The 24,719-nt window shown below is 40.5% G+C and overlaps 1 protein-coding gene across 4 annotated transcripts in view; it reads left to right on the forward strand.

Annotated features, from left to right (window-relative positions):
* Window positions 1–24,719, forward strand: part of LOC132889632 (sorbin and SH3 domain-containing protein 1) — a 117,791-nt gene that overhangs the window by 12,830 nt on the left and 80,242 nt on the right. For all 4 annotated transcript variants that reach the window (XM_060926332.1, XM_060926328.1, XM_060926330.1 and 1 more), the window contains exons 2-9: window positions 9,089–9,131; window positions 16,858–16,950; window positions 20,796–20,912; window positions 21,631–21,746; window positions 23,190–23,307; window positions 23,588–23,760; window positions 23,973–24,033; window positions 24,196–24,270. In XM_060926332.1, the coding sequence (XP_060782315.1) occupies window positions 16,920–16,950; window positions 20,796–20,912; window positions 21,631–21,746; window positions 23,190–23,307; window positions 23,588–23,760; window positions 23,973–24,033; window positions 24,196–24,270 (691 nt within the window). In that variant the 5' untranslated portion in view covers window positions 9,089–9,131; window positions 16,858–16,919. The remainder of the gene's footprint in view (window positions 1–9,088; window positions 9,132–16,857; window positions 16,951–20,795; window positions 20,913–21,630; window positions 21,747–23,189; window positions 23,308–23,587; window positions 23,761–23,972; window positions 24,034–24,195; window positions 24,271–24,719) is intronic.

Below are 24,719 nucleotides of genomic sequence, written 5' to 3' on the forward strand. Positions count from 1 at the left end.
GTATTAGAAAAGGAATAAATATAAAGTAGTGGCTAGTTTATTGCCTGTTTATTTAAAAAGTATATTTACTTGTTTATCTTTCATCCGTTTGATGCGTGATATGGTATGCTGTCGTGCTGCCAGTATTGGTGTTTTGTGGTAAAACAAAGTTGGGATCGCGTCTGGCTTTAGTTGTTGTTTCTGCCTCGTGTGTCGCTTCTTTTCATACAAGTCCTCCACAAAACAATCTTCTGTAAAATGTTCACTGCACGATTTGCTGCTTTTTCCAGGAGTAAAGTTTTCTCGCTTTACTTGATGAAGCCACTCGGCTATGGAATCAATTTTGTGCCAAAATGTTCATACAATACTTTTGAAATATCAAACAAAAATGACAAATCAAAATACAAAAAAAACAAAAAAAAGTCAATTTTTTTAGACTGGCAAACAAATTATTCATGTAATCGTGCAAAATATCAGTCTATTATTCTTCAGAAACCTTTTATTTTTGTTCCGCGTCTTTCTCAGTTTTGTTTGACGTAATTTATTTTGGTAGCTTTCTCGTTTGCGCTCCCTGACTTTTTGCTTGCAGTTTTGGCACAAACTTCACGTGTGGGTGGGCTGTCCAGGAACGCATTCCCATTGGCTAACTTGTGTTTGACTGACAGCTACGCTCAGCCATTCCCTACTCGGATTTTGGCGGACTGTTTGACGAGTGACCGATCCATTGACGGTAAACAAGGATCGAGTGGACTTCAGTGGCGACTATGATATTGAATTAATTCAACAAAGTGTAAATTCAATATCATAGTCGCCACTGAAGTCCACTCGATCCTTGTTTACCGTCAATGGATCGGTCACTCGTCAAACAGTCCGCCAGAATCCGAGTAGGGAATGGCTGAGCGTAGCTGTCAGTCAAACACAAGTTAGCCAATGGGAATGCGTTCCTGGACAGCCCACCCACACGGGAAGTTTGTGCCAAAACTGCAAGCAAAAAGTCAGGGAGCGCAAACGAGAAAGCTGGAATCCCAACCAAAATAAATTACGTCAAACAAAACTGAGAAAGACGCGGAACAAAAATAAAAGGTTTCTGAAGAGTAATAGACTGATATTTTGCACGATTACACAAATAATTTGTTTGCCAGTCTAAAAAAATTGACTTTTTTTTGTTTTTTTGTATTTTGATTTGTCGTTTTTGTTTGATATTTCAAAAGTATTGTATGAACATTTTGGCACAAAATTGATTCCATACTCAGCCAAACGTCTTGGATCCAGGATGGAATGAAGAAGATGTGTGGAATCCTACGTCAAGCAGCGCCACCCTCGCTTTCGTCTCCTAATACATCCATGTATCTGGATAATCCAGTATGGCCACGCCCGGCGAAATGGCCCAACGGACCAATGTTACAACTTTAACATGTATTTTAAGCTAAAGTCCGCTTAATTTTTTGCGTCTTGAACATCTTGTATTAATGTATAATGATGACGTTTCATAATGCCGTAATTTTTAAATTTCCTGGTTAATCGCTTTAAAGTAATGATAGATGTTGTTTCTCTTTACTTAGTTGAGCGGTTCTTGACATAATATGGGTTACTACAGCTGTGGAATAGGGCTGTTTACTGTATGTTTATTATTTACTATTTACTGTTTGATCTCAGACACATTAAGAAGGCAAGAAATTGCACTAATTAACTTTTGACGAGGCATACCTGTTCATTGAAAAGCATTCCAGGTGACTACCTCATGAAGCTGGTTAAGATAATGCCAATAGTGTGCAAAGCGTCATCAAGGTAAACGCTGGACACTTTAAAGAATCTAAAATATAGTTTTTTTTCCACACTTTTTTGTTTACCCCATAATTCCATACATGTTCCATATGTTATTCCATAGATTTGATGTCTTCAAAGAAATACCTGTAATTGAGCAGGTGTGTCCAAACTTTTGACTGGTACTGTATAATGGTACCAGTATGATCTAATTATAATTAGGAGGGATTTTGTCAGGAGGTGAGTAATGGAGTAAAAGATCTTTTTCGCCTTAATTTGAGCCCAGGTAAGATCAATTAGTCCCATTTACAAGACAGCTAATATTTTAGCACAAAGGCTATACATTTGTATAAACAATTTTCACCACAGTGTCGCGGTCATCAGGCTGAATGCAAGAAGATTTATGGACTGTGACATGCTCTGTGTGGATACCCCTTCAGGGCACATAGCACAAGATCAGAAGTTACAATTGTATAAATTATGTACGTATAACATGATAAAAGTATACAGTTTTTCAACAGAACAGGAATCACTCATTACGTATAAGCCAATAATACAAGTTACTCTACCACAGAGACATGAGTATGCTATGTGACAAGGTTTTATTCTTAAAGAGGCACTGCACACTTAAATGTCTCATCTCATCTCATCTCATTATCTCTAGCCGCTTTATCCTGTTCTACAGGGTCGCAGGCAAGCTGGAGCCTATCCCAGCTGACTACGGACGAAAGGCGGGGTACACCCTGGACAAGTTGCCAGGTCATCACAGGGCTGACACATAGACACAGACAACCATTCACACTCACATTCACACCTACGGTCAATTTAGAGTCACCAGTTAACCTAACCTGCATGTCTTTGGACTGTGGGGGAAACCGGAGCACCCGGAGGAAACCCATGCGGACAACATGCAGACCCCGCACAGAAAGGCCCTCGTCAGCCATGGGGCTCGAACCCGGACCTTTTTGTTGTGAGGCGACAGCGCTAACCACTACACCACCGTACCGCCCCAATGTAGAAATCATAAAACAGAAATCTAGAACAAAGTTTGTATTAAAAAAAAATACAGTGCCTAAGACTTTTGCACAGTACTGTATATGCCCCTTCCTCAACCAGCAGTCTTTTGCCGCTTTTCCACTACCAACGCAGCTGAGTTGGGCTGAGCCGTGCCGTGCTGAGTTGGGCTGAGTCGAGCTGAGTGGGGCTGTTGGAGTTGCATTTCGACTACAACCGCGCTGAACCATGCTGGCTGGAAGTGGGTGGACACATTGGGTGGAGTTAGCGAAAGTGGGTGGACGTCACGTGATGTCGTTAGGCGGCGCAAACAGTGACATCAGTGACCTTTTAAGCGGTAGTCTCACGACCCGGATAGTAAACAATAAACATGGAGGACATGGAGTCGTTAGTGCTGCTGGTCTTGGTGCTGTGGCTTGTTGTCACCGACAACGCCAACAGATACTGGCAAGAGCGTATAGATGAGGCGAGGCGCATAAGGCTTCAGAAATTCTCGTAATTCGTAATTCTTCTTCTTCCGGGTTCACGGTGTTTACAGATCCCAGCGTGCTCGCGGGGCGTGTGTGGGCATGTGAGGACACTCCTCCTCACCAATCAGTGCACAGGGGAGTGTCTCCTCACGCCCCTAGCCCCACTCAGCTCGGTTTGGCTCGCTTCAGCCCCACTCCAAAACCGTGCGAGTTTTGGGTGCTGAGTCGGGCTGAAGCGAGCTGAGTCGTGCTGCTCTGAGGTAGTCGAAACGCGAGCCGTGTCGGGCTGAAGTGAGCTGAAAAAGGGTAGTGTAAAAGGGCCATTAGTTATGTAACCTATAAATACGGTATCTTTTACGCTCACATCCTGTATGTTCTACAGTATATTATTATATTACTTTGTAGTTGTTAAGGATTGCCATCAGTGTAGTCTCAGGTGAACTGTAAATGGAAAGTCAGACACACAGTGACTCACTAGTGAAAATTAGAAGTGCAGTTCAAAGCTCTGTTACTGTGGGCTATGTTTGGTGTGATTATGGCTCAGTCTGGCTTTCTGGGATGACCACATAACAGACCACACAAGGCTCTTTATCAGGCCAGAAATGTGACAGAGCTGCGCATGCGTGACATCCTCTCTCCTCTGAGACTGAGAGCACTTGTTGTCCTCAGCAGTGCCTGCCTGAGCTGATCAGATCCATGCCAGGAACCTTTGAGTCATTTTTATAGCGCTGTTCACTTTCCAGACCGTCCACACACACAATAAACTACATGTTTCTGACATAAAATGGCAGTGAAGACTCTTACATGAGCCAACCTTTCTGTTCTCACTTTTTACTCCATGTGCTGTTGTTATTGTTGGTCGGTTGCTTTGAATTCTCGGCTCAGCAGTAATCCTAATGGTTTGCTTTGGTTACTGAAAGTTCAGCAGTGGTCAGACGTGTGACTAATGATGCTAAAAGCCTCCTTTAACGGAGGCCTCTTTGAACTGGTCAGCATGTCATGAGTTGTAAATCACTGGATGTTTTTTACAGGATTTTACAGGCTCTAGAGAAGTAAACAGATTCATCAGTGAAATCCAGCAGGCTCTGTATGAAACCTCTAAGCTGCTTGGTATCAGTCCCTGCACTGACAATGATTACAGTGTTCTAAAATAAGACATCTCCCATCCTGCTGCGTAAAAGACACGAGTCGCATACATTTCCTTTTATGCCACATTGTTTAAACGTGCAGCTCGGAGAGAATGGAAGAGCTGAAGTGAGGAGAGTGCTGTCAGTCCAGGCTTCGGGCCAGCGTGTCTGTTGAAGATGTTTACCATACTGAGGGGGTCTTCTCAATTAAAAAGGACTGGCTGTTGATCTCCAGCTCTCTTTTCCAGCCATGTTTGGAGCTGATTACTGTGATCCTCACCATCCTCATTCTATCTCTGCCCCCCTGCCATTTGTTTGAAAAGGCAGAAGTCAAACTCTGTTACATAACTCGTTTTCGACTCTTTCTCTGAGCACACCAGAGCCCTTGTTCAGCTCTTCTGTGTACTCATGCTGTACTTTTACAATGATGTCATACCGAGAGACTCCAGGGTGATATAGTAAATTTTAGCCTGTTCATTTTTTTTCCCCTACAGATGTGTACAATGGAAAGGAAAGCAGCCAAAGGTGTATAAGACGTGCTACAGCTGTGTTGTAATATGTTCTGGATTTAACATGGAATGCATTTTATGAGTTTTTGATCATAGATACTGTATAAATGCTCTTTATGAAAATTGACATCTCATCTCCTCTAGCCGCTTTATCCTGTTCTACAGGGTCGTAGGCAAGCTGGAGCCTATCCCACCCAACTACAGGTGAAAGGCGGGGTACACCCTGGACAAGTCGCCAGGTCATCACAAGGCTGACACATAGACACAGACAACCATTCACACTCACTTTAGAGTCACCAGTTAACCTAACCTGCATGTCTTTGGACTGTGGGGGAAACCGGAGCACCCGGAGGAAACCCACGCGGACAACATGCAAACTCCGCACAGAAAGGCCCTCGCCGGCCACAGGGCTCGAACCCAGACCTTCTTGCTGTGAGGCGACAGCGCTAACCACTACACCACCGTGCCGCCTGAAAATTGACATCTCATTCTCATTATCTCTAGCTGCTTTATCCTTCTACAGGGTCGCAGGCAAGCTGGAGCCTATCCCAGCTGACTATGGGCGAAAGGCGGGGTACACCCTGGACAAGTCGCCAGGTCATCACAGGGCTGACACATAGACACAGACAACCATTCACACTCACATTCACACCTATGGTCAATTTAGAGTCACCAGTTAACCTAACCTGCATGTCTTTGGACTGTGGGGGAAACCGGAGCACCCGGAGGAAACCCACACGGACACGGGGAGAACATGCAAACTCCGCACAGAAAGGCCCTCGCCGGCCACGGGGCTCGAACCCGGACCTTCTTGCTGCGAGGCGACGGCGCTAACCACTACACCACTGTGCCGCCTGAAAATTGACATGTAAAAGTGAATTTCATTAGGCTTGTATAGTTTCTGAAAAGGCTCGTGTTAGCATCCATGTGAGCTGAGTGAATGCTCTGACGTCAACTGGGCTGCAGTTTACAGTCAACCTGCAGCAGCCTTTTATGTGATTTTCCACCACCTAAATGAGATTAAAGGCAGAACTCTGCAATTTAATTACCTAATTACATTTCCTTTTCAAAATCATCACTTATTTAGAAATCCCTCATTTATCTTATGGCATCACTGGATTTCTATCGGTGACATGCCCGTTATTGTACTCGTGTGTTTTTATACAGTACATATGCCTGTTTGGAATGTAGCAGCCTTTCTGGGAATTGAAATCTGACTGTCTTTAATGAGCATGTAGCAAATATGACAAACTCTCCCTCCCTGAGTGCCTGTGATGCCTAACCAAATTGTTTTCATGCTGGTGTTGACCTAGAAAAAAAAAATTACGGAGCCCTTCTGTCCAATCATTGGACCCTATTTCCAGTCTCCAAATGGCTCTTAAGAAATAGTGGGATGTCTGTTTGATGAATGTTTGAATGCTGATTAAGTATGAGAAATTTCATATCTCATTACTATTAGCTCAGTAGCAGTCAGTGACCTCACACAGATGCCTGGTATGTTGGACAGGGTGAGGAGTTTGATGGAAAGCAGGATGTTTTAATTTGGTTGATACATGTCAAGTAGGTGCGACATTCTCAGGTGGTTAATGGTGACAGGTCTGTCTTGCCAGGCATGATGATGAAACAAAAGCTGCTTGGCCAAGGCTGAGGTCTTTGAAAGGAAGTGGGCGCATATATCAGTGCCCACAACATCTGAGCCCTTAAACTAGAGACCTATTTAAACTCTAGTCTCTGCTGTGCTTTTGAATATTGTGCTAAAGGAAACACACTCAGCTGACAGGTAAGCGAATTAGTCAGGTGTGGAGCACGTGATCACACAACATGAGCACTAACACTTTGTTTCTGTGCTTTATTTGTGTTTTAATCCCTTAAACTATGAACACTTGTTAGTGAATACAGACGTAATTATCTCAGTCTTGTAACCATTCCGATTTATTTAACTGTAGCTGTTGAATAATACTTTAAGATGGATAACTGAATAATAAGGTGGCCCATTAAGGAGTTAACCGAGACACTGAATGTGTTTGAGGTTGATTTCCATTTATAGAGAAAATCAGAGAATGTACTGTGTGCTGACCAGGGTTTTCTGTGATAGAACTGAATGTTAATACTTATTAGTATCTGAAGTGTTTGCAGGACCTTATTATAGTAGCAAGATTCCAGTAAACACTCCTTTAATGGTAATGATGATTTGTCAGTTGTTTGACTTTTATTAAGAGAATAGCTAACCTGTTATAAGGGGTGTTTCACAGTCAGGGTACGCAAGTTTGTGCCACTAACATCAAAAAAATCAAGTTCAATTTTTTGGCAATCAATCAATCAATCAATCAATCAATCAATCAATCAATCAATCAATCAATACATATTGATTGAAATTTATTTTCTGCTGAATGCTGTTGGTGGCAAGAATTTGTAGCTAGAATACAAACAGCACTGTGTTGTTACCTGGCTAATAGTGAGAGCATAATTCTTTTTCCAGAGAGGACAATTTTTGACAGACAAACATCATGTTTTTATTGGTAACCATTGTAGCTCATTTAACTCTTTACCCCTTAATGACGACATATGACGACCCCGTGTATATCCCTTAATGACGACATATGACGACCCCATGTATATCCCATAATGATGACATATGATGCCTTGTCTAAAACCTTGTCAAAACCTTGTCTTTAGACTTTTTTTCTTGTAAATATGTTCTCAGGGTGAACAGTATATGCATATACAAGGGTGGCTGTAGCAACTGCTTTAAGGGGTAAAGAGTTAAGAAGTATAACCTTATGGGCTGGTACTTATGTTGACCTGGACTTAGAGAATCATAAGCTACTTGTCAGGCTTCACTGTGGCGTAGTGGTTAGCACTGTCGCCTCACAGCAAGAAGGTCCTGGGTTCCAGCTCAGTGGCTGATGGGGGCGTTTCTGTGTGGAGTTTGGATGTTCTCCCCGTGTCTCTGTGGGTTTCCTCTAGGTGCTCTGGTTTCCCCCACAGTCCAAAGACATGCAGGTTCGATTAATTGGTGGCTCTAAATTGACCATGTGTGTGAATGGTTGTTTGTCTCTATGTGTTAGTGCTGTGATGAACTGGCGACTTGTCCAGGGTGTACCCCGTCTCTCGCCCATAGTCAGCTGGGATAGGCTCCAGCTTGCCCGCGACCCTGCACAGGATAAGTGGTTACGGATAATGGATGGATGGAAGCTACTTGTCTAAGAACTGTTTTTTTTTAACTTTAATAAGGACCACATTACCAGAGAGGACATTTTTGACAGACAAGTTACCTTATTAAACATACCCTTATTACCCTATCAGTACCCATTTGTGGTCAACTTTGTTGGCAATAATTCTTCAAGTATGAAACGAGGCTCCAACTAAACTATTCAGGGGCTGTAAGGTAGCTTAATATTAGGATTGGCAACTTCTTCAAACTAGACCAAACAAGGTTGAAACATTAAAAATGGTAAAAAATGGGGTTACTTAATAGTATGTCAGACTGGCATGTACATGTATTCAAACGAATGGCTAATTTGCAGGTGGGGTGGTATTAATTCTTCATGCAGAGCTTATCCTCACTTCACAAATACTTATTGTACTTCAGTAATATTTGATCTATTCCATATAATCCATTTTAGTACTCTGACTGTGAAAAAGCCCATAATCAGAAAATAAATTTTTTTCAACATGACTGCCTTAGAATTACACATGTGCTTCCATGGTTCTGTTTCTGATTGTCATTAAGTCTCATTAACAGTTTTATTACAAATAGGAAAATAGTGTGTTGGTCCAAGCAAAGAGGAAATTCCTGTACGTGCACATGATTTAGATTTTGGTGTCTGTTGTGCAGCAAGGTTTTTCAAGGGTAGTTGGAGTGGTATCTTGTATCAGTGTGAAATTGAAACATAGGTGTTAGCTGGATGGATGTTTCATCAACATATTCATGCCAAATGTGTTCATACAATGCTGTGGCATTATATATTTTTATCTGGATGTGAAACATTTGACATGTATCTCTCAGATGATAAATACCGTATGTGAAAAACTGCTTTAATGTTCCTGTATTTTATCATGATGCATGTAGTGTTATTAATGCACTTAAAATATTAGTTCTAGTTCAGGATTGGTTCTTAATCATGGTACTGGTACAATAGGAGCAATCATGCAGGCTGTGGTATGGTTAAGAAAATCTCGTTTTGTTTTTTGCTGGTGTGATCTGTGTGTTCTCCCTTCACAGGGCTCTCCAGCAGGGGGCACAGTGAGATTTGATGCAGCCCCTGGTAAGTCTTTATTCATCCCTGCATATCCTTGTGATTCTTGATAGTATCTGAGTGGCTTGTTGTTGGTGGTTAATTTTGGGGTAAACTAGAAATGCCCACATGCTTCTTGAATAGTTCCTTTGTAAATAGATGCTAGCTTAGTACAATGATATTTTGGTAAAATTTTCATTCCTAACCCCAAAGGGATAATTGTTCTTCCCCAACTTTGAAAGGAGGCTGGGGTCAGCCATTGCACAGCTCCCCTGGAAAAGTTGTGGAGGCATACCAGTGAGATGTAATCGTTTACCAGCCTGATGAAGTGCAGAACCTTAATCACTAAGCTACCATGATCTCTCAGTTTCACAAATTGTGATGATACTATGACACAGAGTATAAAGACACGCTACTTTTGGGTTAGAGCCTAGGTTAAACTCAGTGTCACATGGTCTGTCCATGGGATACAGATCATCTGATATCTTTTCTACACTTTTCTAGCTTCGACCTACAGGATTTACAAGTTGCAAACTGATTGACTCTCTGGAGTTCTGTATATACAGTGGATATAAAAAGTGTACACACCAGGGCTTTACATTAACTTTTTTGCTCACCGGCCACTGTGGCTAGTGGTTTTCCCGAGTCACTAGCCATTCAGCCCTTTCACTAGCCACAATTTTGTTGCCAGGAAATCAAAGATTTTTATTCACCATGACATCTTAAAGTTCGGAAGATCTAGATTTAATTATGAATGGCAGCGTATAATGTATCTCTACAGTAGCACTCAAGTATTCAGTGCTGTTAAGGTAGCTCCCTATATGAAAACATCCAACCAATTCAGACAAAAATATAAACAGAGTATTCTGTTTATTGAACTCAAATTCAAGCCCCTTACAATATGAAATATCGTATAATATGAAAAATAACATTCAGTACAACTGAACTGATTCTAATATTAAAAGTCCAATTCAAAACATTTATCACTGAAAAACATTTGATGTTTTGATATGCAAGTATTATGTGTATTATCAAGTATTATTATGTATATTATGTATTATCTATTAATAGTGTGTGTGTGTGTGTGCGTGTGTGTGTGAACATGTGTAGAGAGAGATTAAATGTCCTCATTACATTCATCATCAGATGAGTCTGAATGGGCCATGAAAAATGGTCTTCGTGACCTGAGGCTTCCAGCAGGCCATAAGTTGATAGCTAGGGCGAGATCAACTTCTTTCCAATCGCGTGAACGTTTCTAAACAGCAGCTCCATCCTCTCCAGCTCAGCCGACTTCATGACAGCCAGGGACTGAAAGCAATGCTGTCCTGTAGTGACCAGCCATCTTTGCCTGTTTTGATGTTATAGTACCGATGTGTGCATTTGACTTTTTGTGGTCCTTTATAGTTTCGAGTTTATAATTACTGGTGCTTGTCTTTGCCAGACTTTCTACGGTCTTCGCAGTACATGGTATTTTCGATTTTGCTATGAACTAGCCAATCTCACCCGAACTTCCATTTGTCATTGAACTGTCTTATCTTCCTATTAGCATCTTGTTCATCTCCATGGCCGCAGCCAGCTCTGAGGCCCCCGCGGTCCGGACCTCGGTCATTTTTAAGAGCTGAAAATACATTTGTACGCTAAATATTCAACTGGATAAAAAAATAAAGAATAACATTAAAACATCTCCGTAAAAAGTGCGTTGTTAATGATGTTAAATGTTGATTCTGTCTCTGTTTGGTGCACGTGGCTCTGAGACCAAGAACACAAAAACGAATGAGCGCACGCACGCGCGACTCGGGGGAGGAATGCAGTGCAGGAGACATGGGGTTTCCATGGTAACCATCAGCGCACTTTCATGAAGCTGTTAAATTTACATTTTCGAACTTTGTAGTCAGCTGGGATAGGCACCAGCTTGCCTGCGACCCTGTAGAACAGGGTAAAGCAGCTAGAGATAATGAGATGAGATGAAAAAATAAATATATTATTTCCCAGCTTAAGGTCGGTCCGTATCGTGAAATACTGTGACCTTGACCCAGAGGCCTCGGTCAGTATTTTCAAGACCTCGGTCACGGTATTTCACGATACGGACCCCCCCCAGCTGGTAAATAATACACACACACACACACACACACACACACCTGTACTGTTCTGTCCCGGGTTATGAGAGATGCGTTACACTGATTCTGACAACATGATGACATCGTGGCTACAGCCTACAAAAAAAAAAAAAACTTACGAATGAGTAGGTACGCCTTTTTGACCAACAGGGAACAGGTTCTTGAACCAATTCCATTCAGGATTCTTTGAACAAGAACAGAATCCGTCTCTGTGGGTCGAAAAGGGGTAACGTCCCAGTTCGGTTATACTAAACATAGGCACTAATGGAACGCTGCTCAGCCAATCAAATTAGTGAGCCTGTATATTACTGAACTGTTGTATAATTAGTTAATTAGCTGATTATAGCTGAACCAGGGGAAAATGGTGCATTCCAGGACCACATTCAGGAACCTGTGGTGTAATGTGAACGTGTCCATGTTTTGCCTCGAGTGGCTTTCCATATAGGATTCACCATCAAAACCCTATATTCAATATCTTGAAAGAGGCTAAAGAGGAGCTCAAGAGGAGCTCATATGACTCTCTGAGCAGATCAGGTTTACTTTTCAGGTTTACTCCGGACTACATGTGACGCAGCGCAGTTGTAGCCTGCCTTGTTTGAGATTTTAAAAATAAATCATTCGATAAGCCAAAGCAGTAGAGTGGAAAGTTTCAACTTATGTTTGCCTTGGATAACTTTGCCTAAAACATGGTGGTGTATACTAATTTTTTTTCCCAGAATTTTTTTTTTGTGTAGGTGTAATGGATGCCAGATTGTTAATGTATCTTAGTTCCATAGGCTACATGGTTAAGGTATCTTTTGTCCTCATTGCTTGGGCCAGATCAAACCATTAAACAAGCTTAAATTATTCTTACTCTTGCCACATACATGATTTTTTTTTTCAAAACTGATGATATTCAGTTCAAACACCATTAAAAGTAATTCCAGGAATAGATCTCTTGTGTGACGTGTAATTCACCCCTCTCATTTAAATATGTCGAACATTTTTCGGCGCGCGCTTTGCACAACACGGACCTCGGTGATTTTAAAATGCTGCTCCGGCCCTGCTCATCTCTGCCCCTTTTTCCTGAGCAGCAGGGTTTGAAACTCCAGCGATATGCCGCCACATAGTGCGCTTGTCAGTCGTCAGCAACTTTGTTGCTTCGTTCATTAACCGCAAGTTACCGTATCACTAATTTTATCTGAGACGTTAACGAACGTTCTAAACAATTCTAACATGTTGTCAGAATGTTTATGCAGGTGCTCATGGGAGTTGTAAACGCGTAATATTACATTGCAATGCGTTTATTATATCAGATGCCTTCAGGGAAAACTACAATTAAAATATATTGTCATACCACAGAATAAACCACCCGCCAAAGTGGCTAGTGGGACTAAAGTTATTACCCGCCAAAGCCGAATTTTACCCGCATTTGGCGGGTGGGCGGGTGCTAATGTAAAGCCCTGGTACACACCTCGTTAAAATGATAGGTTTTTCTAATGTAAAAAATGAGACCATGATAAATAATTTCAAAAATTTTCCCACCGTTAATGTGACCCATAACCTGTAAAGTTCAATTGAAAAACAAACAAATCTGTTCGGGGGAAAAATATAAAAAATAAAAAACGTACAATAAGCTGGTTGCATAAGTGTGCACACCCTTAAACTAATACTTTGTTGAAGCATCTTTTGATTTCATTACAGCATTCAGTCTTTTTGGGTTCACACCTACCATCAGTTAAAATGACTCTGATTAACCCCAAATAAAGTTCAGACATTTACTCAGTTGCATCCTCCAGCAAAAGCCAGGGTTCCCAGAGAGCTTATAAAGCATCAAAGGGATCTCATTGTTGAAAGGTATCAGTCAGGAGAAGGGGACAAAAACATTTCCACAGCATTAGATATACCATGGAGTACAGTGAAGACCGTCATCAAGAAGTGGAGAAAATATGGGACAACAGCGACATTACCGAGAACTGGACGTCCCTCCAAAATTGATGAAAAGACAAGACGAAAACTGGTCAGGGAGGCTGCCGAGAGGCCGACAGCAACACTGAAGGAGCTGCAGGAATTTCTGGCAAGTACTGGTTGTGTACTACATGTGACAACAATTTTCCGTATTCTCCATATGTCTGGACTATGCGGTAGGGTCAAAGAAAAACATCCAGGCCTGGCTAAATTTTGCAAAAAAATACATCAACTCTTCCAAAAGCATGTGGGAAAATGTGTTCTGGTTGATGAAACCAAGGTTGAACTTTTTGGCCACAATTCCAAAAGGTATGTTTGGCGCATAAACAACACTACGCATCACCAAAAGAACACCATACCCACGGTGAAGCATGGTGGTGGCAGCATCATGTTTTGGGGTTGTTTTTCTTCAGCTGGAACAGGGGCTTTAGTCAAGGTGGAGGGAATTATGAACAGTTCTAAATACCAGTCAATTTTGGCCCAAAACCTCCAGGTGTCTGCTAGAAAGCTGAAGATGAAGAGGAATTTCATCTTTCAGCACGACAGTGACCCCAAAAAAGCTTTGGAATGGCCCAGTCAGAGCCCAGACCTAAATCCAATCGAAAACCTGTGGGGTGACCTGAAGAGGGCTGTGCACAAGAGATGCCCTCGCAATCTGACAGATTTGGAGTGCTTTTGCAAGGAAGAGTGGGCAAATATTGCCAGGTCTAGATGTGGCAGGCTGATAGACTCCGACCCAAAAAGACTGAATGCTGTAATTAAATCAAAAGGTGCTTCAATAAAGTATTAGTTTAAGGGTGTGCACACTTATGCAACCAGCTTATTTTATGTTTTTAATTTTTTATGTTTTTCCCCCTAACAGATTTGTTTACTTTTCAATTGAATTGGACAGGTTATAGGTTACATTAAACGTGGGAAAAGTTTTAAAATTATTTATCATGGTCTCATTTTTTTTACATCAGAAAAACCTATCATTTTAACGGGGTGTGTACACTTTTTATATCCATTGTATGCGTTTACTTGTACAGGTTTTCATTGAGAAAATAAACCTTTGAACACTGCAGCACAGTTGAGTTTCAGAATAGGATCTAGTCACTGTACTCACAGTTCACATTCCATTTTAAGGTTTTGAAGCAGTCAACAGTCAGGTGATCATCGTGTCAGTCAGATGGTCTCTTTTGGGAAAAAAAAAAGAGGTGTGTCTTGGTCGAGTTTATTGACAAAACATTCCAGACAACCAAGCGAATGCTAGAGTCCTGAATTGCGAGACTAGGGCCAAGGTTAACAAGAAAAACAGATCCTTGCTTCATATTTTCACAGAACCAGAATTAACAGATTGCATCTGAAAATATAAAAAGTTCCTCAAAAAACCAGGCTGAAGAACCTATTCTGTATTACTGGTATTTATTTGTTTTTTAGTTGGATAATATTCCAAATGAGTGGCTTTTCCTGTATTGTTAATGCACATACAATGTTCAAGAAAAAGTATTTATGCTGTATTAAAAAAGTAAAAAAAAAACCCCCAACAACCCTATTATCATGTGTGTATGACAAGCAGTACCGTCCCAGCCACATCTAGTTCTCTCAGAATAGTTATTTACACTACCGTTCAAAAGTTTGGGGTCACCCAGACAATTTTGTGTTTTCCATGAAAAGCCACACTTTTATTTACCACCATAAGTTGTAAAATGAATAGAAAATATAGTCGAGACATTTTTCTGGCCATTTTGAGCATTTAATCGACCCCACAAATGTGATGCTCCAGAAACTCAATCTGCTCAAAGGAAGGTCAGTTTTATAGCTTCTCTAAAGAGCTCAACTGTTTTCAGCTGTGCTAACATGATTGTACAAGGGTTTTCTAATCATCCATTAGCCTTCTGAGGCAATGAGCAAACACATTGTACCATTAGAACACTGGAGTGATAGTTGCTGGAAATGGGCCTCTATACACCTATGGAGATATTGCACCAAAAACCAGACATTTGCAGCTAGAACAGTCATTTACCACATTAGCAATGTATAGAGTGGATTTCTGATTAGTTTAAAGTGATCTTCATTGAAAAGAACAGTGCTTTTCTTTCAAAAATAAGGACATTTCAAAGTGACCCCAAACTTTTGAACAGTAGTGTATGTACAGTGCACATATAGTACAGTGTGTTTGAACAGCGGCGCTGCTATACACCCATATTTTCCGGCAGACGGTTGATTTCTTGCTTTAGTGAATGAGCAAACACACACTGACGCTCATTGTGTTTCCCCCTTGGACGACTGTATTGTTGAGTCTCCCTTTGTCTCATTTCCTCTCTGCTGTTTCCTTTACATCATCCATCTTTGCTCACTCACCCTTCTTCCTCATGCACATTAAAACAAAGCAAAAAAAAAAAAAAACCCCACAATGCCGGGTTTTTACAATTGTTTGTCCTTGCCTTCAGGTCTTCAAACTACAGATCTACAGTACTGTGCAAAAGTCTTAGGCACATGTAAAGAAATGCTGTTGACCAAAAATGACTTCAAAATAATTAAAATAAATATTTCAGCGTTAAAAAAATTACTATAAACAGCAGTAAGCTATAATAAATGAAACAAAGTCAGTATTTGGTGTCAGACGACCCTTTGCTTTAAAAAAAAAAAAATTAGTAGTCTCCGGTACAGTGAGTGCAGTTTTACAGTATAAGGAAATGAGCTGTAGGTTTTACTGAGCATCTTACAGAACCAGCCACAGTTCTTCTGGACACTTTGACTGTCATACTCACTTAATTTTGCACCAAAACCCAATAGCCTTCATTATGTTTTCTTTTAAAAGATTTTTTTTTCACCTTTTTATTGGATAGGACAGTGTAGAGACAGGAAATGAGCGGGAGAGAGAGACGGGGAGGGACCGGGAAATGACCTCGGGTCAGAATCGAACCCAGGTCCCCGGATTTATGATATGGCTCCTGAGCCACGACGCCCCCATGTTTTCTTTTTTAATCTGAAAAGTGCTCTCTTATGTAATATGCTGCTCAGATACAAACTTTTTTTTTTTTTTATCTGTAACATTTAATTTTGTACTGGAAAACAAACATTTGGACTCTAAAATGTTTTTGTACTGACTCGATAATGTAGAAGTCATAAAATAGAAATCTATAACAAAGTTTGTATGAAAAAAAAATAGGGTGCCTAAGACTTTTGCACAGGGAGCACAAAATAATTTCTTATCCTATTCTGTCATATAAAGAACATTTTCCATTTCATATCTTACAGTAGTAAGCCTGGGGGAATCTGAAGAAGAAACACATTAAGATGCCTGTGTCGTGTTAGTAATGATGTCATGGGTGTGAATCAAGATTACTGTGTAATGTCAGGGAACTTCCTCATATTCAGTAGACCTGATAAAGCTCCTGTATACAGTATATGTACTGAAACGAGGTCTCAAGTATGTATTTTAACTTACTGCTAAGTGTGCCATGATACAGATGGTAATATCCTGATAGTGTTTCCATTCAGACAATTAAAAAAAACTTTCCTTTTGCATTTTGTTTTCTGTCATACTGTATACTTTTTCTGCTACATATCCATTTGATTTGATATTCTAATCCACTTGACAGAAAAAAAAAACCCTACCACATAGCACAATATAATTCCTGAATGCAACGAGCTATCTCTTATCTTCTCACTTATTGCTCTCTCTCTTTTTTTTTTGCAACTGGCAGCACGTCCACTCATTACATGTCCACGAAGTGTCTCTGCAGTGCGGATCACTCCTCTGAGGACCATGAAGAGCTCTCCAGATCTGATGCCCACTGGTGAGGGCAGTTTTATCAGCAACAAACATAGGTTACATAATGAAAGTTTATCTCTGAAGCCAAGGTCAGGTTAGTAACACACAACACCAGTTCAATGGAATCGATCATGTGCAAGCTCCAGCTTTGCTAAGCACTGCAAACCTGTGGGTGAATCTTACTGAAAAATAATTCTGATCCTGGGTTGTGAACACAAATACTATAGAAGTTAAGTCTGTCATCAAGGTAAACGGTGGCTACTTTGAAGAATCTAAAATACAGTGGTGCTTGAAAGTTTGTGAACCCTTTAGAATTTTCTATATCTCTGCATTAATAGGACCTAAAACATCATCAGATTTTCACACAAGTCCTAAAAGTAGATAAAGAGAACCCAGTTAAACAAATGAGACAAAAATATTATACTTGGTCATTTATTTATTGAGGAAAATGATCCAATATTACATATCTGTGAGTGGCAAAAGTATGTGAACCTCTAGGATTAGCAGTTAATTTGAAGGAGAAATTAGAGTCAGGTGTTTTCAATCAATGGGATGACAATCAGGTGTGAGTGGGCACCCTGTTTTATTTAAAGAACAGGGATCTATCAAAGTCTGATCTTCACAACACATGTTTGTGGAAGTGTATCATGGCACGAACAAAGGAGATTTCTGAGGACCTCAGAAAAAGCATTGTTGATGCTCATCAGGCTGGAAAAGGTTACAAAACCATCTCTAAAGAGTTTGGACTCCACCAATCCACAGTCAGACAGATTGTGTACAAGTGGAGGAAATTCAAGACCATTGTTACACTCCCCAGGAGTGCTTGACCAACAAAGATCACTCCAAGAGCAAGGCGTGTAATAGTCGACGAGGTCACAAAGGACCCCAGGGTAACTTCTAAGCAACTGAAGGCCTCTCTCACATTGGCTAATGTTAATGTTCATGAGTCCACCATCAGGAGAACACTGAACAACAATGGTGTGCATGGCAGGGTTGCAAGGAGAAAGCCACTGCTCTCCAAAAAGAACATTGCTGCTCATCTGCAGTTTGCTAAAGATCATGTAGACAAGCCAGAAGGCTATTGGAAAAATGTTTTGCGGACGGATGAGACCAAAATAGAACTTTTTGGTTTAAATGAGAAGCATTATGTTTGGAGAAAGGAAAACACTGCATTCCAGCATAAGAACCTTATCCCATCTGTGAAACATGGTGGTGGTAGTATCATGGTTTGGGCCTGTTTTGCTGCATCTGGGCCGGGACGGCTTGCCATCATTGATGGAACAATGAATTCTGAATTATACCAGCGAATTCTAAAGGAAAATGTCAGGACAACTGAATCTCAAGAGAAGGTGGGTCATGCAGCAAGACAACGACCATAAGCACACAAATCGTTCTACCAAAGAATGGTTCAAGAAGAATAAAGGTAATGTTTTGGAATGGCCAAGTCAAAGTCCTGACCTTAATCCAATCGAAATGTTGTGGAAGGACCTGAAGCGAGTAGTTCATGTGAAGGAAACCCACCAGCATCCCAGAGTTGAAGCTGTTCTGTACGGAGGAATGGGCTAAAATTCCTCCAAGCTGGTGTGCAGGACTGATCAACAGTTACCGGAAACGTTTAGTTGCAGTTATTGCTGCACAAGGGGGTCACACTAGATACTGAAAGCAAAGGTTCACATACAATGCCTTGAAAAAGTATTCATACCTCATAATGTGAACTTTTTCGCATTTTTCCACCTTACAACCACGAAAAAAGTTTTTTATTGAGATTTTATGTGATAGACCAACACAGAGTAGCACATACTTGTGAAGTGAAACGAAAATGATAAATGGTCTTCAAAATTTTAAACAAATAAAAATCTGAAAAATGTGATGTGCATTAGTATACAGCCCCCCTGCATCAATACTTTGTAGAACCACCTTTTTGCTGCAATTACAGCTGCAAGTCTTTTGTGGTATGTCTCTACCAGCTTTGCACATCTAGACACTGAAATTTTTGCCCATTCTTCTTTGCAAAATAGCTCAAGCTCAGCCAGATTGGATGGAGAGAGTCTGTGAACAGCAATTTTCAAGTCTTGCCACAGATGCTCAATGGGATTTAGGTCTGGACTTTGACTGGGCCATTCTAACACATGAATATTCTTTGATCTAAACCATTCCATTGTAGCTCTGGCTGTATGTTTAGGGTCATTGTCTTGCTGGAAGGTGAATCTCCTTCCTGGTCTCAAGTCTTTTGCAGCCTCCAACAGGTTTTCTTCCAGGATTGCCCTGTATTTAGCTCCATCCATCTTCCCATCAACTCTGACCAGCTTCCCTGTCCCTGCTGAAGAAAAGCATCCCCATAGCATGATGCTGCCACCACCATGTTTCACAGTGGGGATGGTGTGTGCAGGGTGATGAGCAGTGTTAGTTTTCCACCACACATAGTGCTTTGCATTTAGGCCAAAAAGTTCAACTTTGGTCTCATCTGACCAAACCACCTTCTTCCACATGTTTGCTGTGTCCCCTACATGGCTTCTGGCAAACTGCAAACGGGACTTCTTATGCCTGTCTTTCAACAATGGCTTTCTTCTTGCCACTCTTCCAAAAAGGCCAGATTTGTGGAATGTACGACTTATAGTTGTCCTGTGCACAGATTCTCCCACCTGAGCTGTGGATTTCTGCAGCTCCTCCAGAGTGATCATGGGCCTCTTGGCTGCTTCTCTGACCAGTGCTCTCCTTGCTCACTCTGTCAGTTCAGGTGGATGGCCATGTCTTGGTAGGTTTGCAGTTGTGCCATACTTTTTCCATTTTTGAATGATGGATTGAACAGTGCTTCTTGAGATGTTCAGAGTTTGGGATATTTTTTTATAACCTAACTCTGCTTTAAACTTCTCCAGAACTTTATCCCTGACCTGTCTGGTGAGTTCTTTGGTCTTCATGATGTTGTTTGTTCTTCAGTGTTCTCTAACAAACCACTGAGGCCTTCACAGAACAAGTGTATTTATGCTGAGAGTAAATTACACACAGTAGGACTCTAGTAACTAATTAGATGACTTCTGAAGGCAATTGATTGCACTGGATTGTATTTAGAGGTATCAGAGTACAGGCGGCTGAATACTAATGCACACCACATTTTTCAGATTTTTATTTGTTTAAAATTTTGAAGACCATTTATCATTTTCGTTTCACTTCACAATTATGTGCTACTCTGTGTTGGTCTATCACATAAAATCTCAATAAAAAACTTTTAAGTTTGTGGTTGTAAGGTGGAAAAATGTGAAAAAGTTCAAGGGGTATGAATACTTTTTCAAGGCACTGTACTTTTGCCCCTCACAGATATGTAATATTGGATCATTTTCCTCAATAAATAAATGACCAAGTATAATATTTTTGTTTCATTTGTTTAACTGGGTTCTCTTTATCTACTTTTAGGACTTGTGTGGAAATCTGATGATGTTTTAGGTCCTATTTATGCAGAAATATAGAAGATTCTAAAGGGTTCACAAACTTTCAAGCACCACTGTATGAAATTTTTTTCACACTTGTTTGTTTACCACAGAAATCCATATATGTATAAGCGGCTACAGATAATGGATGGATGGATGGATGGATGGATGTTATTTCATAGTTTTGATGTTTTCAGTATTACTCTACAGTGTAGAAAATAGTCAAAATACAGAAAATCTTATGAATGAGTAGGGGTGTCCAAACTTTTGACTGGTACTGTTAAGATGATAAGCAAGAACTGACACACTTAATTGACAACTTTAAATGTACATTTTGTCACAATGTACCTATTGTATATACAGTATGTTAATACCAAAGGCATGATGCAGTTGTTATAATTTTCTTTGTTTGTCTTCTTCTATTACTTATTTTCTCTGTCTGAAGAGTTGGATCCAACCCGTGTGTGTAAGGGGAAGGGGGCTGTTACTCTGAGAGCTACATTAGTGCACGTTGATGATGGAGATTGTATCACCCAGGAACAGGTTATGAGTCCAGCCAAGAGTGAGTGAAAGCTCATATCTTATCCTCATATCTTTATGAATAATATACACAGAAAAAATGTGGTTGTATTTATAAGTGCTGATCATATGTTCCAGTCAAAAGTTCAGTAATTTAATTTATCTCAGTGTGCACTCAAAAAAATGTCCAAGTGTTTTGATATGGAACACACACATTGGTGTGTGACTGCCAACTCGGTTGCTGAGCAGCCCAAATAACGTTCCATGAACCCCCATATTTACTGGGGTGCATCAAAGAGCTTTTGTCTAAAACTCCCACATGAGACTGAGACTGCAGTCAGTGTGTTTATTGGCGATCAGAGTGTTAGAAACTATGCTGGCTTTCTTCCAGGACATGGGTGAGATGCTATAATTGTTGTGGTGGAATAAAAAGGCCAGAGAAACAAACACTTCTTACAGTGGAGTCAATGGCTTCCTTGTTCGAATGACAAAGTTCACAGATTGTGAGGGAATCGCTGTTCCCAGCTGTAGGAAATTAGCATCTGAAGACCTTTTACTCAGTCCTGACAGGACTGGCGATTCGTTTAATTGAGGATAAACAGATCTGTCCTGGCATAGTTTTGCGGTTAGCATTGAAAACAAAACAGTGTTGGTGCCAAGTGGAGACGGCATTGCTTCATGTTTATGCCTTGTTCAATTTCAAAAGGTTCTGACAGATATACAGACCTTTTTAAACTTTAAACTCTTGGAATTGTTTTTAGGTGAATGCCACAGAGCGGTCAATGGAGATGCCACAGAAACGGATTTGGCAGAGAAAAGGCTCAATAGCACCGGAGCTGATTTAAATTCAGACCAAGTCAGCAAGGCTACAACACAGGTAAGTGAGCACAACATCACTGCTGTTCAGCTGAATAGTTTTAACTCGGTTTAATTCCAGTTCAGATTTAGTCAACATGGTCTCATATAGGAAAATTCTTAGCAAATTACCTGATTCAGTTTATATCAGAGGTTCTTGGTGACTCAGAGATCATGTTTATAATTTTCCTATGATTTCATTCTTATGAAATTGAAATAAAAAAAACCATTTATCATAAAATCAGATTTTACTTTGCAGCAGAAGCAAGACAGGTCTTTAGCAGGTGCTTTATGAAACTCATTACTATTATAGAAATGATTTATTACCTCTGCCAACTTTGTTGGAGGAGGTTATGTTTTCACCTCCATTTGTTACTTGCGAAAATCAGAGATTTTTGTTACTTGCGAAAATCAGAGATTTTTGAAAGTATGTTGATCTGTCCGTTTGTTGGTTGGTGCTCTAGCATCGCCATTTCTTGACCAATCTTCACCAAAATGCACAGGACAACTCACTAGGGTCACACAAAGACATCATTAGTTTTTGGTGGGTCAAGGTCAAAGGTCAAGGTCACCAAGGTCAAATCTTGTAAAAACACCTAATTGGCCATAACTACTATTTCTTTGTGATTTTCGCAAGTCTCGTGCTCTGTACGACTTTTTGTTTGTTTGTTTGTCTGTTCCCAGCATAACTCAAAAAGTAGTGAATGAATTTCGATGAAATTTTGAGGAAAGGTGAACCATTGGCCAAGGAACAATTGATTAGATTTTGATGCAACTCTGGATATGTATGCGGATCCAGGATTTTTTTTTTGTCTGTTCCCAACGTAACTCAAAAAGTAGTGAATGGATTTGGATGAAATTTGGTGGACAGCTTTTGTATTATCCTAGGTTCAAGTGACTGGATTTTGATGTTGATAATATGTGGCGCCCTGCGATAACCTGGCGACTTGTCCAGGGTGTACCCTGCCTTTTGCCCATAGTCAGCTGGGATAGGCTCCAGCTTGCCTGCGACCCTGTAGAACAGGACTACACTGCGGCTACAGATAATGGATGGATGGATGGATAATATGTGGCTTGGCAGAGGCATGCACTCTACCGTGTGCACTTCTAATTTACAATTCTATCTCTCTTATTCTATGTTTTAGGGTTTAAAGTATGCTTAATAATTTTTTTCATGCAATACACAACTTTTCATATAGGTTCTGAAACTAGAGACCAATTCATCCATCCATTATCTGTAGCCGCTTATCCTGTTCTACAGGGTCGCAGGCAAGCTGGAGCCTATCCCAGCTGACTATGGGCGAGAGGCGGGGTACACGCTGGACAAGTCCAATTCATCATCAGCCTATTGTTTTTTTTTGTTGTTGTTTCTTGCTTTTTAAAACTTACACAAGTGTTGTAGTCTGGGGTTTGTAGATGGTATAGTATTATGTTTCATTCTCTAATTCCCTGTTGTTGGTTGTAGGTCGAGTGTCCTATAAGCTTAGGTGTGAGTGATCTCCCATCATCAGCCACTGTGCCATCTGTGTGTGCACCAAACAGCAGTGTATACCCAACTATTGTTCTGTTGCAGCATGACACAGGTACACATCCTGTCCACTCAAACCAAAATCATCAGCCAGAAAAAAAATCTGTGAAGCAAGCAAAACATGTGTGTATTATGTATATATGGTATATAACAATACAATAATTACACCAATTCATATTGAATTACTGTTATAGAGAACTTCAGATGTGGCATGCTACTGGTGGCTGTCAAGCAGCCTAAATTTAAACATTTCCACACCAAGAGCAATGTGACTGTAGTTTGTATTTATTTTGATATTTGATCATTTTATTCTGTGTGTTCTGATGGCGATGTAGATGCTGTAGAGCAGCAGGACAGCGTGTGTGATCAGGGCCCCACCGAGAACCAGGTCTGTCCTCCACCTGAAGATCCTCAAAGAGCCTCTACACAGATGGAGGGTAAGAGAATGACGATTACTGTTCACCCAGCATCTCCTGTCCCACTGGAGAAGCCCCGAGTCCCAGTACGGGTAAGAATAAAAACAGTACTTCAACCCATAGTGAAAAGAATTTCAGTACCAGTCTGAATTTCAGTACCAGCTAGCGTTTGATGATTTCTGATTATTTGATTTTTTTTTTATGTTAGCAACATTTTATTGATAAATATTGACTGTGTAGCTTGACCAGTCTCTGAGTAATTAGGTACACATGGTATCTGACTATACTTCATAATATTTTACAGAACACAGAAAAGTCCAAGGACTGGTACAAGAACATGTTCAAACAAATCCACCGAGTTACAGGTAAAGCCCTTTCCATAAGCCTGACTGCTGTTTTTATGGCTTTGTATGTTACAGTACATCAGTGTGTACATAATGAGTCCAGGCTTGCGCTGCATCTCTGTCTGTGTGTGTTTGCGTGTACACATCCTCCTCAGTGTGTATTCTGTCATCCATCCTATTCAGAACCTGTTGAGGAAAATCCATACCGTCCCACCTACATATTCCCCGAGAGCTATGACAGGCCACTGAAAACAAGAGGTACCATTAACTCACATCTGCTCTTCCATCTGCTCACTTTAACCCTCTCAACTTTTCCATCACATTCAGCTTGGCAGCTGCTCACTCCCTCTGACATCCACTGTGCACTTTTCTCCATTTTCAAAGTAATTTTTAGTTTGATTATTTTCTCAACATAGCTGATAAGATAGAAAAGATTAATCTAACATAATCTAATACTAATTATTCTGTCCACATTCACTGGATATGACCAATCATGTGCTCTGATTGGCTACTCTACTACTAGGCTATCAGCTCATATACTGTGAGTAGAGAAAAACAAAATGGCGGAGCGTGTTGCTGAACCAATCGAGGATGAAATAAAAACTCTACTGGAAAACAAAACTCCCAAAATTATTATCAAATATTTAAAAGGAATGGAAATAGCTAAAAGAATATAGTCCCCCCCCCCAGTATCTCCTGTTCCACAT

Source organism: Neoarius graeffei, chromosome 7 (genome assembly GCF_027579695.1).
Source record: "Neoarius graeffei isolate fNeoGra1 chromosome 7, fNeoGra1.pri, whole genome shotgun sequence".
In the NCBI taxonomy this organism is placed as follows: domain Eukaryota; kingdom Metazoa; phylum Chordata; class Actinopteri; order Siluriformes; family Ariidae; genus Neoarius; species Neoarius graeffei.